Consider the following 18,315-nt stretch of genomic DNA (forward strand, 5'->3'; position numbering starts at 1 on the left):
GCTACATAGCAACGCCCGCCCACTACACTCGTTAATAGAATGCCAGTGGTCAGGCTGAAGCTCAGTCGTGTGCTTATTGGTCTGTCTGGCTGTTTGTTTCACTGGGAGGTGAGGTGGGTCTCACGGTGAGTTTCCCGATTACTTTTCGGGGCTGCGTCTCAATAGTTTTTTATATCGCTTCCTATCCTTGTGTTCTCTCCTTGTGTCCTTCTCTCCTTGTGCCCGCTTTATTCACCTGTAGGCTACAGACTTGACAGGTGCAAAGGTCAATCACTGGGCTGGATTTTACATTAGCCTTATTCAGATTTCTCAGCATCATTTATCATCAGAATAATCACTGAATCTGCTGAAGGAGAGGATATAAGGAGGAGAGAAAAGGTGTGTGTAATTGAGTGAGGGGGATGGGCATAGACATGGGCCTATCTCAAATAGCATTCTATTCTCTTTGTAGTGCACTACTTTTAACCAGGGCCCATAGGGCTCTGGTCAAAATAAATGCACTATATAGGGACCTAGGGAATTGGGGGCCATTTGGGACTCTGGATACAATACATGTATATGGTATGACATCATTGAATCTGTATAACTACTGTTCTCTCTGGTGGTGGGTGGGGGGATCACACCACACAGCCTGGCCACGTTATAGCAGCAATAAGCATGGGGGTAGCAGTGCAGTGTAGGGAGAGACATAGAGGAGAGCAGGGAGCCAGAGAGACGAGAGAGGAGGGAGGGAGGCAGCCACTTCCGCACCAAATGAGCTCAAGCTCATCATCATCTACAGCAGAGCGCATCTCTGATCACACACACACACACACACACATGCACACACACGGTAGCCTGCTGCAGACATAAGAAAACAGAGCCAGAGGAGCACGCAAGAAGAAACAAAGAGAGAGAGGGGGAGAGACCGAGACTGAGGAGAGGCAGACATCTGCAGATAGAGATGTCAGGCGTTGTGGTGTCTCTGTGTCTGCTAGTGGTCTTCGTGCTGCTGTGTGAGCTGAGCAGGAGAATCTTAACCAAGCTACTAGCTCCCAGAGGGCTGTGTCTGTCTGCTGTTTACGCCGTGGAGCTGGTCTCTACGCTGCAGCTGTGTATCTGCAACCTAGAGCTGCGTCTACTGGGGGAGGTGGGCCGGCTGCAGCCTCAGTTCTGTCTCAGCCTCACATACCTGGCATCTGTGGTTCATGGCCTCACCTTCCATGGAGCCCTGGGGAACCCCTGTAGCACGCTGGAATACACGTACCGGGGACGCCTCACTGCCAGGTTATATTCTATCTTACTGTATTCTATTGTTGTCTCTATCTAATGGATACATTATCTGTTCTATTGTTGTCTATCTAATGGATGGATACATTATCTATTCTATTGTTGTCTCTATCTAATAGATACATTATCTATTATATTGTTGTCTCTATGTAATGGATACATTATCTATTATATTGTTGTCTCTATGTAATGGATACATTATCTATTCTTTTGTTGTCTCTATCTAATAGATACATGATCTATTCTATTGTTGTCTCTATGTAATGGATACATTATCTATTATATTGTTGTCTCTATGTAATGGATACATGATCTATTCTATTGTTGTCTCTATCTAATGGATACATGATCTATTCTATTGTTGTCTCTATCTAATGGATACATTATCTATTCTATTGTTGTCTCTATGTAATGGATACATGATCTATTCTATTGTTGTCTCTATGTAATGGATACATTATCTATTCTATTGTTGTCTCTATGTAATGGATACATTATCTATTCTATTGTTGTCTCTATCTAATGGATACATTATCTATTCTATTGTTGTCTCTATGTAATGGATACATTATCTATTCTATTGTTGTCTCTATCTAATGGATACATGATCTATTCTATTGTTGTCTCTATGTAATGGATACATTATCTATTCTATTGGTGTCTCTATCTAATGGATACATTATCTTTTCTATTGTTAATTATATGTAATGGATACCTATTTTAGTCTATTCTTTATAATGGATAGTATTGGATGAATAATCTATTATATTCTAAGTAAAATGTACACTACCGTTCAAAAGTTTGGGGTCACTTAGAAATGTCCTTGTTTTTGAAAGAAAAGCACATTTTTTATCCATTGACATAACATCAAATTGATCAGAAATACAGTGTAGACATTGTTTATGTTGTAAATTACTATTGTAGCCGGAAACAGCAGATTTTTATGGAATATCCACATAGGAAACAGAGGCCCATTATCAGCAACCAACACTCCTGTGTTCCAATGGCACGTTGTGTTAGCTGAACGGTAGTGTATATTCTGTTATATTCTATGGGTACATATTCTATTCTATGCATAATGACATTCTATTGCCGTCTTTCTATAACGGATATGTATTATATGGATACATATTCTATTCTACTCTATTGTATTTAGGAGCGGTGTGCTGAGGATGGTGTGCCAGTTCATGGCAGCAAGCGTGGCTCGTACCATGCTACAGGGGCTGTGGGCCCTCGGTCTCTCTGACCTGCACCTGAGACACACACTCCAGGGCTTCCAATGCATTAGCCCCATCCACACAGACACACACACCAGCCTGGTGCTCCCTGGCCCTCTGGTCACCGCCGCAGCTGTGGAGCTGGCAGGGGCCTTTGCCATGCAGACCGCCTTCACACACACACACACTATGGACCAGAGGTACCGGGTACATGCCATAGCAGCACTCACCGCTACCCTGACCTATGCAGGTGGGTTACCGAGTTTAACCCTGTGTGTGTGTTATTGTTGCAGGTGTCAGTGATAGGAGCAGTGTTTAACCCTTTGTGTGTTTGTGTTGCAGGTGGCAAGATGACGGGGGCTGTGTTTAACCCTGCGTTGGCCCTCTCCACCCAGTTCTCCTGCAGTGGGCACTCCTTTCTGGATTACTGCCTGGTCTACTGGCTGGCTCCTCTACTAGGTACTAAGACACACACACACACACACACACACACACACACACACACACACACACACACACACACACACACACACACACACACACACACACACACACACACACACACACACACACACGTGAACTATGGGGTCCACTTTCTTTTCTGTTTTTCTGACATTACTCCCACTCTCTTCTTCCCTCCTCTTTTCTACCTCTTCCCACCTCCCATCCTCTTTCTCCTTATTCCTCCTCTTTTTCTGCCTATTCTCTTTCCTTGTCACTCCTCCAATTCTTTCTCTTTTTCTGCCTCATCTCACTCTCCTCTTCCCATCCTCTCTCTCCTGCAGGTATGATGTGTTCGGTCCTGTTGTTTGATCAGATGTTGTCTGGTAGAGCTTCTCCCTACCGCCCCCTTCTGGCTAACAAGAGGAAATGACCCTGGGTCATTTTCATTAGTGCACACCGTAGCAAAACCGTTTTGCAACAGAAAACATTTAACTACAAAAACACGTTTTTTATTAGACAAGTAGAGGTAGTTCCTCCCCTTTTCGGTTAGTTTCCTTCTGTTTTGTGTCTACGGCCCTGGACCCACCATCAATCCCTACGAACCGAAGACCCTGATGCATAGTGACCTCTTTAAAACTAAGCACATTAAAAAATATATATATATATATATATAGAGATGTTTTTTAATCTAGTATGATTTGTGCAGTGGTGGCTGGTGGCACTTCAAAATTGGTCTGGAACGTAATGATACAATTTCATCCACTCTATTCCAGACATTTTTATGAGCTGTCTTCCTCTGGATTTGTGTAGCATTGATGTAAAAAAATAGATTTCTGTAGTTAGTAGTGTTAGTAGCATATTTGAAACACTTTGAGATAGTAATTTATGTACAGTTCTTCAATAGATATGACTATGGCCAACTTGAGGAGTATTGTCAACCTTCCCAAGTTACCCCGCTCCTCCGCAGTCCGCACACTCCACTGGCTTCCAGTCAAAGCTCACATCCACTACAAGACCATGGTACTTGCGTGCGGAATAGCAAAAGGAACTGCCACTCCAATCTACCTTCAGGCTATGCTCAAACCCTACACCCCAACCTGAGCACTCTGTTCTGCCACCTCTGGTCTCTTGACCTTCCCCCACCCCTATGGGAGGGAAGTTCTCGCTCAGCCCAGTCCAAGCTCTCATCTGTCCCCAATGGTGGAACCAGCTAGGACAGCAGAGTCCCTGCCCATCTTCCGAAAACCTACCTCTTCAAAGAGTATCTTAAATAATCCCACAGTATTCCCCCCCCCCCAAAAAAAGCCTTTTGTGAACTAACACTCGCACTTTACTTTTCCCCTTACTAGCTCTGACTGCTGAAAGCTACTTTGAGGAAAAACATACTTGCTATTACTGTGACATGTGGTTGTCTCACCTAGCCATCTTAAAATGAATGCACTATAAGTCCCTCTGGATAAGAGCGTCTGCTAAATGGCAAAAATGTAATCTAAATGTACGCAAACTGGGTCAGACCTAGGTGAATGATAAAAAAAGGTGCTCTGACAATAGTTTTGATGCATTAAGTTGTTGAAATAAACAGTTGAAATGATCAGAGTTGATTTTCTTTTCCAATCATTAAGCTGTGAGTGAGTGTAGCTCCGGTGGCCTGCTACACCAGACGCATAACTTTTGCAGATCAAGAGTTGCTCCTATTTATTTAAATGAAACATGTACGTATACGCTCTGTTGGCAGCTTGGGCTGCCCATTGTACAATTACGCTCTGGCTCAATTTTCATGATTGACACAGCTTGCTCCCAGGGCCAATAGTTTTAATTGGCTCTCTCTCTGCTCGCGCTGCCTAAAAGCTAAGCGTAGCAAATAAGAAACCTTGATTTCTGTGGCCACGGGTTGTCTAGTGCAGTGGTCCCAAACTTTTTCACAACAATATCTATGGGCTAAAAAATAAAAATAAAACAATTTACTGATGCAGAGGCGCCACCAGGGATTTTGGGCCCAATGAAAAGATACCACATTGGGCCACACCACCACAGGCCATACCAACCCTGCGCAATTGCTGTAACCACACACCTTCAGAACCCAATCAACACATTCAAAGCTTTAAATAACTCTACCTTTGCAGACTTGCAACTCTCTTGTAGTCCAATATTTACTGACAGTGAGCTGTAAAAATATAACACTGTGCAGACATGCACACAACATTCTGCATACAGTGGAATTCACTATTTCATGCAAGACTGATACCCTCTATAAAAAATTTGCTAAAGGCCATATTTTACAGTCTAAATGTAATTTTAATAGTACAATTTTTGGATGAAAAATTATTTTAACATGAATGAATAACTTAAAATAAATATAACTTAAATATACATTAACCTCTTCAATTCAAATAAATTAACATAATCTATAGAATGATATAACAAACAAAATAATCAAATCAGCAGCAGATTGTTGAACTAAGTATACATACCAACTAGAAAATAAGCAGCTGTAAAAGTGGAAATGGAAAACGAAATGGAAATGAAAAGGCCTGATGGTAGTGCTAGAGGAAAGGTCAAATGGTCACCAAATCAATAGGTTTCTTCCACTTTGGGTGTTGATCGTGCACAACAAATGTTATGGCAATCTATCCATTACTTTGAGATACATCTTGTTCTCAGTCTTGTTCTCAGCCTGTGGGCATGATGTGTGTAGTGATCCAATATCCATAGCCATGCCATTTAACAGTTATCACTGGCCCTTTGCTCAGCTTTACTCACCAAGAGCCCAGCGCAGAGCCTTTTTGAAATCGGACACTGTGGCTGGATTAACAAGAAGTTTATCTTTAAAATGGTGTATACTACTTGTATGTTTGAGCAATCTAATTATGAGATTTCTGTTGTTTGAATTTGGCGCCCTGCAATTTCACTGGCTGTTGGCGAGGTGGGACGCTAGCGTCTCGAACGATCCCAGAGAGGTTTTAATCAGCTTCTTGCTATGCCACACCTGTCAGATAGATGGGTTATCTTGACAAATGATCATCACAGGGATGTTAACAAATTTGTGCACAAAATTGTGCGTATGGAACTTTTCTGGGATCTTTTATTTCAGCTTCTGAAACATGGACCAACATTTTGCATGTTGCGTTCATATTTTTGTTCAGTATAATAAAACAGACTTCAATATTAAAAAAATTCCTGACACATCAGTGTAGCTCCTATGTTTACTCCTCTGGAATGTGCACATAACACAAACACACTCTTATTCATACAAAAACTATTTATTTATTGAAGAGATTTCATACAAAGACAACACTGCTCCCTGTTGGGGAAAACTCAGTACAACTGGTCTTCAGGTACAAAACACAATGTGTGTGGAGATGAACAGAAAATGATGCCTTGGGGACAGGAAGTGGAGAGGTTGTATTATCCTATCCCACAATGTACCACAAGTGCTTTGAATGGCAGAGTTGAGTTCCATCTGAGAGAAGAAGAGGGAGCGAAAAAGACAGTGAGAGACTTAACTACAGTATGGTAAAGCAGGTCCATAAGGTTCACAGCAGGATGTGGATTTAAATGTGATCACACAAAACATCACACTAACATACTGATAATTATAACGTAGTATTATGATATGTTATTACTAGTGGTCTACGTCTGCATCTTCAAACTGTCCGGCCACCGTCGACCCAGCATCCACCTCCATCCCATCTGCAGACAGACATAGAAATAAAATGACTACAACAGCCAATATACTGATTATCATGAAACACATGCGGCTTTCTTCATGCTCATGTGTTCATAACGGGTGTGGGCTATGCTCTGTACTACATACCCGCTGGTCAAAGTGAGAAAAAGAAAGTGAAAGTGTTGTTTCTTTTCAACATAGAGAAAGGGGCTCTGAATGCCTTGAATGACAAAGTACATGTGACCAAGTCACACAGGAAAAAAACATTCATACTGCAAATTCCAGCAGTGTGTGTCAAACAAACCTGGCCAGATTGATTTACTATACTGAGTTATATTTACTTACTATGTTGAGTTATATTTACTTACTATGTTAAGTTACAGCGCTTTCAGAAAGTATTCAGACCCCTTGACTTTTTCCACATTGTTACGTAACAGCTTTAGCGTCAGAGGAGATGGCTGCTGTTTTACGGGCTCCTAACCAATTGTGCTATTTTGAGTGTTTTTTTTTGCATTGTTTGTAACTTATTTCGTACATAATGTTTCTGCCACCTTCTCTTATGACTGAAAATAGCTCCTGGATATCAGAACAACGATTACGCACCTTGAACTGGACAAAGATTTTTTCTTTAATGAGTCGGACGCGAAGAATTTACTCCAGATACCCGACCAGGCTCAAAGAAGAGAAGATGCCAGTACAGGGTACACGGGTCCGTGTCCCTTGGGATAATTCGTCGACGAGTGGGTAACCCGCCTCTACCATCCTATTGGCCAATGTGCAATCATTGGAGAATAAACTGGATGAGCTCCATTCAAGACTACCCTACCAACGGGACATTATTAAAAACTGTAATATCTTATGTTTCAGAGTCGTGGCTGAACGACAACATGGATAATATACAGTTGGCTGGTTTTTCTGTGCATCGGCAAGACCGAACAGCTGGGTCCAGTAAGACAAGGGGTGGGGTCTGTATCTATGTCAATAACAGCTGGTGTGCAAAATCAAATATTAAGGAAGTCTTGAGGTTTTGTATCATGATAAGCTGTAAACCACACTATTTACCAAGAGAGTTTATCTATATTTTTCGTAGCTGTCGATTTACCACCAAACTGATGCTGGCACTAAGACCGCACTCAACGAACTATATTGCCATAAGCAAACAAGAAAATGCTCATCCAGAGGCGGCGCTCCTAGTGGTCGGGGACTTTAATGCTGGCAAAGTTAAATCTGTTTTACCTAATTTCTACCAGCAAGTTACGTGTGCAACAAGTAGAGAGAAAAAAAAAAAAAAAATTCAAAAACCTCTAGACCACCTTTACTCCACACAGAGACGCATACAAAGCTCTCCCTCGCCCTCCATTTGGCAAATCTGACCATAATTATATTCTTCTGATTCCCACTCATAAGCAAAACCCACAGTGACCGTACCTACATACCCCAACCAGAAGCCATGGATAACAGGCAACATCTGCACTGAGCTAAACGGTAGAGCTGCCGCTTTCAAGGAAAGCGACTCTAACCCAGACGCTTATAAGAAATCCCGCCATGCCCTCAGACGAACCATCAAACAAGCAAAGCGTAAATACAGGACTAAGATTGAATCCTACAAGACCGGCTCCGACACTGTTCGGATGTGGCAGGGCTTGCAAACTATTACGGACTACAAAGGGAAGCCCAACCGCGAGCTGCACAGTGATACAAGCCTACCAGACGAGCTAAAGGACTTTGAGGCAATCAACACTGAAGCATGCATGACAGCACCAGCTGGTCCGGACTACTGTGTGATCATGCTCGCCGTAGCCGATGTGAGTAAGACATTTAAACAGGTCAACATTCACAAGGCCGCAGGGCCAGACGGATTACCAGAACGTGTACTCTGAGCATGAGCTGACCAGCTGGCAAGTGTCTTCACTGACATTTTCAACCTGTCCCTGGCCAAGTCTGTAATACCAACATGTTTTAAGCAGACCACCATAGTCCCTGTGCCCAAGAACACTAAGGTAACCTGCCTAAATGACTACAGACCCGTAGCACTCACATCAGTAGCCATGAAGTACTTTGAAAGGCTGGTCATGGCTCACAACACCATTATCCCAGAAACCCTAAATCCACTCCAATTTGCATACAGCCCCAACAGATGATGCAATCTCTATTGCACTCAACACTGCCCTTTCCCATCTGGACAAAAGGTACACCTATGTGAGAATGCTATTCATTGACTACAGCTCAGCATTCAACACCATAATGCCCTCAAAGGTCATCATTAAGCTAAGGACCCTGGGACTAAACACCTCCCTCCGCAACTGGATCCTGGACTTCATGACGGGCTGCTCCCAGTGGTAAGGGTAGGCAACAATATATCTGCCACGGTGATCCTCAACACAGGGGCCCCTCAGGGGTGCGTGCTTTGTCCCCTCCATGACTGCATGGCCAAGCACGATTCCAACACCATTATTAAGTTTGCCGAAAACAACGTGATAGGCCTGATCACCGACGAGACAGCCTATAGGAAGGAGGTCAGAGACCTGGAACTCTGGTGCCAGGACAACCTCTCCCTTAACTTGATCAAGACAAAGGAGATGATTGTGGACTACAGTTAAAGGAGGGCTGAGCATGCCTCCATTCTCATCGACAGGGCTGTAGTGGAGCAGGTTGAGAGCTTCAAGTTCCTTGGTGTCCACATCACCAACAAACTAACATGGTCCAAACACACCAAGACAGTCGTGAAGAGGGCACGAAAATGCCTATTCCCCCTCAGGAGACTGAAAAGTTTGGGCATGGGTCCTCAGATCCTCAAAAAGTCCTACAGCTGCACCACAGAGAGCATCCTGACTGGTTGCATCACCGCCTGGTATTGCAACTGCTCGGCCTCCGACCGCAAGGTGCTACAGAGGGTAGTGCATACGGACCAGAACATCACTGGGGACAAGCTTCATGCCATCCAGGACCTTTATACCAGGCTGTATCAGAGGAAGGCCATAAAAATTGCCAAAGACTCCAGCCACCCTAGTCATAGACTGGCTGCTATTTCTTTTTTAACTCTTCTTTTTCTTAAAACTGCATTGTTGGTTAAAGGCTTGTAAGTAAGCATTTCACGTTAAGGTCTACTCCTGTTGTATTCGGCACAATTTTTTTTCTAAAATTGATTATGTCAATCTACACACAATACACAAAACAAAAACAGGTTAAGACATTTTAGCAAATGTATTAAAAAAATTACTTATTTACATAAGAATTCAGACCCTTTGCTATGAGACTTGAAATAGCATCCTGTTTCCATTGATCATCATGGAGATGTTTCTACAACTTGGGAGTCCACCTGTGGTAAATTCAACTGATTGGACATGATTTGGAAAGGCACACACCTGTCTACATAAAGGTCCCACAGTTGACAGTGCATGTCAGAGCAAAAACTAAGCCATGAGGTTGAAGCAATCATTTGTAGAGCTCCGAGACAGGATTGTGCCGAGGCACAGATCTGGGAAAGGGTACCAAAACATTTCTGCAGCATTGAAAAAGTTTGGAACCGCCAAGACATTTCCTAGAGCTGGCCGCCTGGTTAAACTGAGCAATCGGGGGAGAAGTGTTCCAGTGGCAATAGCCTCCTGGGACTAGACAGCGCTACTGGGGGGGGTTCATGTACCATGAAACAAACTAATACGGTACTCTGGTGAATGTGATCGGCATGCAGAACTGGATGTGTGTCCCTGCCAAGGACACCTCAGACAAGGTTAAAGGTCAACTGAAGGGGAGTGTGACCCTGGATGAGGGGGGTGGACCCCTTGCCTTCCCTCTGGGGTTGCCCTTCATCAGGAGAGACAAAGTGGCTGTGGAGAAGCACCTAGATTGCTCGGAGGAGTGGAGTCGCACCATGGTTCTGTTCTCCAGAGGAGACTGGCTAGCCGGTAGGGGGACCACTATAGAAGAATACATTCAGTCGGCCGGGTCAGAGCTCAGATGGCTCTTAGAGAAATGTGGGAACAGGTACCATGTCAACAACAAGGAGAAAGAGCTACCACAGAAGATCAAAAAGTAGGTACCAAATAGGGAAGAGGTGGAGGGAGAGATGATGGTACAAGAGAGAAAAGATAATAGAAGCGTAAGAAGAGGGAAGAGATTCTAGCAGATGTATCCTTCTCAGAGAAACACTTAGCCACAGAAATTGAGTGTTTTCAGTCTTTTGTAGCGATAAGTCAGCGGCAGGCGGAGAAGTTGGAGAACCATCGGGTGCTCAAGAGAAGGACTAACTGTACTGGCTTATTAGTTGTCAGTATCAGGCTGACTTCAATGCTCTTATTTTAACTTCTAGAGGACTCCATGGCTAAGCTCCCTCATCTGACAGAGATGCTTGTTCCATTCAAGCCAGTCCGGATATTCTAAGACCAAGGAGCTAGCCTGGTAATATTTTTGTAACCTATATCAATGTTTTTGCATGCATCTGTTATTGTATTATGTTATGTTCTCTTTGTTATGTACTTGATGTTATGTAGTGACTATGTAGAGCGGGATCATTGTCACTCTGTCCTCAGGCGCCAACCAGGCTGTATCACAACCGGCCGTGATTGGGAGTTCCATAGGGCGGCGCTCACCGGGTTTGGCCGGTGTAGGCCGTCATTGTAAATAAGAATTTGTTCTTAACTGACTTGCCTAGTTAAATAAATCTTGTGGTTATTACAATAACAAGCATTGCCGAGAAAGTCAGTGTCAAGAACCTCCGCTGTGTATTATTTACATCCCATTCATGAAATTTTGCCTGTGGGGTTCTACTATTTCAGTGTGTGTGTGACCTACCCTTGTATCCTGTGTTCGACTATGTGTGTGACCTATCCTTGTACGTGATTGTTGACCCACCGTCAAACTCTCCATTGGTCTCATCAGTGCGGACCCCAGCCATGTGAAAGGTGTTTGCGACAGACTGAGCTAACATGCCCTCCAGTCTCTGTAGAGTGGCCTGGCCTTCAGCCCTCAGCCCCGACACACCCTCCTCATATGTACAGAATGACGGGATATCACCCTGACCATGCTCTGGAGGACAGAGAGAGAATACCACCAGTGAGTGAGTGTGTAGTTGTAGCAGCTGATAGGGTGAGTGCGTAGTTGTTAGGCTTCTTACCTGCCTCTTTTCCATTGAAGGGAGAAAGAAGGTGGAGATACAATGTTAGTATTATCTTCTTGATTACTCCATCTATGTGAGTTCGTGAACTCTATGTTAAAGTGTGTCTGTATGCTTGTATAAATGAGTGAGTTACACACCTGCCTCCTCCACATCGTACTCATCTCCGTCAAAATCCCCGTCGGAGTCTTCGTCATCTGGGTCTGGGTGCAAGGCCTGACACTCACACATCGCTGAAAACATAGACTCCACTGGACACACACACACACAGTTAGGGTAATCCTAGCTGGCATAGTGATTCCAAACTAGAGCTGCATGTCAAAGAACTGGAGAGCCAAAAGCTTTAGACATCCCTAATGCATGTGTATAGAGATGTTTGAACTTGTTACATTATATGTGGAAGATGTTACCTGTGACCTGCTTAATAAAGATGCATTGACTTAAATTTAGCCCTGCCCAACTAGACATCCCTCTCCCCTCACACTCACATGCTGCCTTGTCGCTAGGGACGAAGCGGATCTCTGTGATCCCCTCACACTCATCTTCCTCACTGCTCTTATCCTCATCTTCCTCATCATGGGCATTCTCCTGCATCTCATCTGGGGAACACACAGACACACACTTTAAGATCTTCTTACTCGATCACAAGTTTGCGTTTCACTGCGAGTTTGATATTGACACTGATGGACAGGTGTGTGTCTCACCGTTGAGTTTTGCGTTGACCATGACGTATAGATGTTCCTGTGGGTAGGCGCTGAGGTCTCGTGAGATGGCGTGAAGGCTGATAGTGGGGTACTCCAGAGAGAAGCCCATCCCTGACCCGTCAAACCACGACAACCGCCTGGAAAACACAGGAAAGCAACATTCTCACTCAACGTCAACAAAAAGGAGATGATTGTGGACTTCAGGAAACAGCACCCCCCTATCCACATTGACGGGACCGCAGGGGAGGTGGAAAGCTTCAAGCTCCTCGGCATACACATCACTGACAAACTGAAATGGTCCACCCACACAGACAGTGTGGTGAAGAAAGTGCAACAGCGCCTCTTCAACCTCAGGAGGCTGAAGAAATTTGGCTTGGCACCTAAAACTCTCAAACTACCTGCCCAGAGGGTGGTGAGGACTGCCCAACGCATCACCGGGGGCAAACTACCTGCCCTCCAGGACACCTACAGCACCCGATGTCACAGGAAGGCCAAAAAAAGATTATCAAGGACAACAATCACCTGAGCCACTGCCTGTTCACCCCATTACCTTCCAGAAGGCGAGGAGGTCAGTACAGGTGCATCAAAGCATCAAAGCTGGGACCGAGAGACTGAAAAACAGCGTCTATCTCAAGGCCATCAGATTGTTAAATAGCCATCACTAGCACATTAGAGGCTGCTGCCTATATACAGACTTGAAATCACTGGCCACTTCAATGGAACACTAGTCACTTTAACAATGTTCCATATTTTGCATTACTCATCTCATATGTATATACTCTATACTATTCTACTGTATCTTAGTCTATGCTGCTCTGACATTACACATACATTCTTAATATCATTATTTTACTTAGATGTGTGTGTATTGGGTATATGTTGTGAAATTGTTAGATATCACTGCATTGTCAGAGCTAGAAACACAAGCATTTCACTACACCCGCAATAACATCTTCTAAACACATGCATGTGACCAATAAAATTTGATGACTACTATGTGGTGGAAACTCATTGTATTTCCTTGATTCATCTTGTCTTCCCTCCTTGCCTCCTCAAAACAGAGGAACCTCAGATCTTCCCAGCCAATGTGCTTTGAGAAGGAGACAAGGGGGAAGGATGTGAGGCAAGGAGATGTGATTACTCAATTAAATACAATTGAGATCCACGTCAAGTCATTGACTAGTTAGCTAACATGATGCAAAATTCAAGTTCATGATGCTCAAGTTGAAGTTTATAAAAATAAATGTTAAGTTTATATTTTCAAAGCAAAAACACTAAGGAAACATGTAAGTCTTGAAACGTCCTGATTTTAGGACTTTAGAAATTAGCTAGCATTCTAACTAACGAATGTCAACTGGTTAACAATGCTAGCTAACCAACTAGCTAGCCACCACACCAAAGCGTCACATACGTTTCAGCAACGTAGAGAGTCCCTGCGCCGAGACCCTTCCCGTCCAACACCGCCGTGGTCTCGCCTTGTTCATGCCGGACTCCCTCGCTGGGTGGGGGGACACTCCTTAGCAGAACCATCCTCGGAAACTGATGGAGGACGGCAGAGAGAACTCTCTTTTGGGTCGGTCAGGGGCGGTCAACAACACTGCACTTATGTGACCTGGCTAGCTAACTTCGTTTCCCAAAACTGCCTATTTAACTCTGTCTGAACAGAAACGGATAGTTAGATGTCTGTGCAGGCAAGACAAACAAAAAGACGATATAGCTATCGATAGCCTGAAGAGTTAATGAGTCAGAATATTTATTTAGTAGACATTCCCCTGAAACGTTAGTGCCATTAGCTTGCTCGGTAGCATTTACTCGACCCAGCTCCCACGCTGCTTTCACTGCTAGGTAGCTAACGTCACCGTTCTTATTATACCTCAGTGCTAACAACTACGCATCCCCGCCAAGAAAATAAGTTGCGACAAAGTAAATATGGCTCGTAATTATTTTTTTTAAAGCGCTTATTGGTCTTATTTTTTTAGGTTAGGGTTCTTTATTATAGCTCAGAGATAGTGTTTCAAATAGATAAATTGTTGAAATAGGCGATGGTTATGATGCTGTGGAAACTAGTGACGACCAAGAGAAGGAACGGCAACGGAAGAAAACATTACCGCCTACTACAGGTCGGGGGGTGTACGAGGAAGTGATGATTTTCCTCTTCCTACTTGCCGCGCGAAATGTTAAAAACTACATGCCCAAAGGTATGTGGACACCTGCTAGTCGAAAATCTAATTTCAAAATCATGGGCATTACTATGGAGTTGATTCCCCTTTGCTTCTATAACAGCCTCCACTGTTCTGGGGAGGCTTTCTACTAGATGTTGGAACATTGCTGCAGGGACTTGTTTCCATTCAGCCACAAGAACATTAGTGAGGTTGGGCGCTGATGATGGGCAATTAGGTCTGGCTTGCAGTCTGCGTTCCAATTCATCCCAAAGGTGTTCAATGGGGTTGAGGTCAGGGCTCTGTGCAGCCAGTCAAGTTCTTCCACACCGATCTCTATAAACCATTTCTGTATGGACCTCGCTTTGTCATGCTGAAACAAGAAAGGTCCTTCCCCAAACTGTTGTAACAAAGCTGGAAGCACAGAATCGTCTAGAATCAGTGGTGGAAAAAGTACCCAATTATCATACTTGAGTAAAGTAAAGATTCATTAATAGAAAATGACAAGTAAAAGTGACAGACCCAGTAAAATACTACTTGAGTAAAAGTCCGTATTTGGCATTTGCTAAAATATACTTAAGTATCAAAATTAAAAGTATAAGTAATCTCATATTCCTTATATTAAGCAAACCATCTTATATGTTTTAATTTACAGAAAGCCAGGGGCACACTTCAACATACATAATTTACAAATTAAGCATGTGTGTTTGAGTCCAGAGGATCAGAGGCAATAGAGATGACCAGGGATGTTCTCTTGATAATTGTGTGATTTGGACCATTTTCCTGTATTGCTAAGCATTCAAAATATAACAAGTACTTTAGGTGTCAGGGAAAATGTATGGAGTAAAAAGTACATTATTTTGTTAAGAAATGTAGTAAAGTAAAAGTTGTCAAAAATATAAATAGTAAAGTACAGATACCCCAAAAAACTACTTAAGTAGATACTTTAAAGTATTTTTACACCACTGTCTAGAATGTCATTGTATATTGTCGTGTTAAGATTTCACTTCACTAAGGGGCCTAGCCCGAACCATGAAAAACAGCCCCAGATCATTATTCCTCCTCCACCAAACTTTACATTTGGCACTATGTAATAGGGAAGGTAGCGTTCTTCTGGCATCCACCAAACCCCGATTCATCTGTCGGACTGGCAGATGGTGAAGCGTGATTCATCACTCCAGTGAACGGGTTTCCACAGCTCCAGAGTACAATGGCTGCAAGCTTTACACCACTCCAACCGACGCTTGGCATTGGGCATGGTGATCTTAAGCTTCAGTGTGGCTGCTTGTTATGAAATAAAGGAATCCACTAGTTTGAAGCGGTGTCCACATACAGTGCATTTGGAAAGTATTTAGACCCCTTGACTTTTTCCACATTTTGTTATGTTACAGCCTTATTCTAAAATGGATTAAATTGTTTATTTCCCCCTCAATCTACACAATACCCCATGATGACAAAGCAAAAACAGGTTAGACATTTTTGCAAATGTATTAAAAACAAACAGAAATATCACATTTACATAAGTACTCAGACCCTTTACTCAGTACTTTGTTGAAGCACCTTTGGCAGCGATTACAGCCTTGAGTCGTCTTGGGTATGACGTTACAAGCTTGGCACACCTGTATTTGGGGAGTTTCTCCTATTCCTCTCTGCAGATCCTCTCAAGCTCTGTTAGATTGGATGGGGAGCGTCACTGCACAGCTATTTTAAGGTCTCTCCAGAGATGTTCGATCGGTTTCAACTCTAGTCTCTGGCTGGGCCACTCAAGGACATTCAGAGACTTGTCACGAAGCCACTCCTACGTTGTCTTGGCTGTGTGCTTAGGGTCGTTGTCCTGTTGGAAGGTAAACCTTCGCCCCAGTCTGACGTCCTGAGCAGGTTTTCGCCAATGATTTCTCTGTACTTTACTCCGTTCATTTTTCCCCATCTCCTGACTAATCTCCCAGTCCCTACCGCTGAAAAACATCCCCACAGCATGATGCTGCCACCACCATGCTTTACTGTAGGGATGGTGCCAGGTTTCCTCCAGATGTGACGCTTGGCATTCATCAGACCAGAGAATCTTGTTTCTCATGGTCAGTCCTTTAGGTGCCTCTTGGTATACTCCAAGTGGGCTGTCATGTGCCTTTTACTGAGGAGTGACTTCCCTCTGACCACTACTATAAAGGCCTGATTGGTGGAGTGCTGCAGAGACTTTTGTCCTTCTGGAAGGCTCTCCCATCTCTACAGAGGAGCTCTGCCAGAGTGACCATCTGGTTCTTGGTCACCTCCCTGACCAAGGCCCTTCTCCCCCGATGGCGCAGTTTGGCTGCCTGGCCAGCTCTAGGAAGAGTTTTGGTGGTTCCAAACTTCTTCCATTTAAGAATGATCGAGGCCACTGTGTTGTTGGGGACCTTCAATGCTGCAGACATTTTTTGGTACCCTTCCCCAGATCTGTGCCTCGACACAATCCTGACTCGGAGCTCTATGGACAATTTCTTCGACCTCAGGTCTTGGTTTTTGCTCTGACATGCACGTCTTCTATGGTATATTTGCGATCACACAATTGAATGTGCATACTGCCACCTATTATACAGGATGGAAACAGGATTCCCCCCCAAAACCGAACTACCAAAAAAGTAATTCAGAAATTAAAATAAATAAAACTTTAAAAAAATAAAACAGATCTGATCACAGGAACCTGGGAGGGCGGGTCTTCCAGTGCCAGTACCCCTTGCAAGTCTTTCGATGTAAAATCCTTGAGTCCCAAAAACTTTTCAGCTGCAGCCACAATAATGTCTAGTTTCTTCGATTTCTTTGACACTTGTGCTGTACAGTTTATAACTGTCGCAATGAACCCAACGAAATCCACCTTAACAGGGCATCTTTTGTCTGGAAGCAAACATTTACTACAGGCTGTGGTGTATCCACTACCATCTCTTCACTAGCGTCACTTGTTTTCTCAATTCTTTGACTCTCCTCCGCATGGAGATTCGATTGACCGCTGTAAATTTTACCACCTCAATTTCCTTCATCCTTACAGGGCTCTCCAGGAACTCAGGATCATGATCCCCACCACAATTGAAACACCGTCATCCTTCTACACACCTGTTTATCTGCACACAGTTGAAACATGGCCAAGCTCTTACAGCATATCTTACATAACCATTTGCTCTTTATCAAAAAACAACAGGACCGACGGACTTTATTTTTCTCCATTCACCCAGCGGGTCAGACGCCGGGCACCCAACCACACCAGGAATTCACACCAAGTATTCAACCTGAACATCTGTCGTCAACTCCTTTGACGGGTGCTCTACTCCGAAGTTCAAAACTTATGTTGTCCGGATTCTTTTGAGGCCCACTGCAATCTTCCTCTGCTCTTTAGAAATACATTTAATCAAAATAAGACCACTCCTGGTCACTCTGACATACTCCACTTTTTCAAGTGCATACTTCAAGATTTGACACCTCAAACAGGTTTCCCCACATATGCATCCTTACTCAACAAACACATCCCAACAAGAAGCGATGCATTATCATTTACACACGTATCCTCCACTCCAATTATAGACAATTTCCTTTTTGTTCCAGTTTTTGATGTTACTGTTGTCCATTCAGAACATTCATCTTCACCAAATGTACTCGATGCGCTGCTTAATTCCAACTCAGCATCCACTTCAGCCATCTTCCTCTCCACAATTCCTTCCTCTGACGTGCACTGTCAACTGTGGGACCTTATATAGACAGGTGTGTGCCTTTC

The 18,315-nt window shown here is 43.6% G+C and overlaps 2 protein-coding genes across 6 annotated transcripts; one reads left to right on the forward strand and one right to left on the reverse strand.

Moving 5' to 3' along the window:
- The first annotated feature begins 653 nt into the window (after positions 1–653).
- Positions 654–4,521, forward strand: LOC106612880 (aquaporin-11). The gene is made up of 4 exons (XM_014214491.2): positions 654–1,266; positions 2,426–2,736; positions 2,829–2,945; positions 3,272–4,521. The coding sequence occupies exons 1-4, from the start codon at positions 944–946 to the stop codon at positions 3,358–3,360; spliced, it is 840 nt and encodes a 279-aa protein (XP_014069966.1). The 5' UTR covers positions 654–943; the 3' UTR covers positions 3,361–4,521.
- A 1,653-nt stretch (positions 4,522–6,174) lies between these two features.
- clns1a (chloride channel, nucleotide-sensitive, 1A) lies at positions 6,175–14,509 on the reverse strand. 5 transcript variants are annotated; one of them, XM_014214486.2, is made up of 8 exons: positions 13,826–14,508; positions 12,415–12,551; positions 12,199–12,309; positions 11,851–11,961; positions 11,711–11,716; positions 11,449–11,622; positions 6,554–6,620; positions 6,175–6,390 (listed from the first exon to the last, which is right to left on the reverse strand). In XM_014214486.2, coding segments are annotated over exons 1-8 (726 nt in total). In that variant the 5' UTR covers positions 13,945–14,508; the 3' UTR covers positions 6,175–6,389. The 5 variants fall into 5 exon arrangements, with proteins under 5 accessions (XP_014069961.1, XP_014069963.1, XP_014069962.1 ...); XM_014214488.2 differs by lacking the exon at positions 11,711–11,716; XM_014214487.2 differs by lacking the exon at positions 6,175–6,390 and having other exon boundaries at positions 6,553–6,620; positions 13,826–14,509.
- Between the last annotated feature and the right edge of the window lie 3,806 nt (positions 14,510–18,315).

This window comes from Salmo salar, chromosome ssa09, assembly GCF_905237065.1.
Source record: "Salmo salar chromosome ssa09, Ssal_v3.1, whole genome shotgun sequence".
Lineage (NCBI taxonomy): Eukaryota > Metazoa > Chordata > Actinopteri > Salmoniformes > Salmonidae > Salmo > Salmo salar.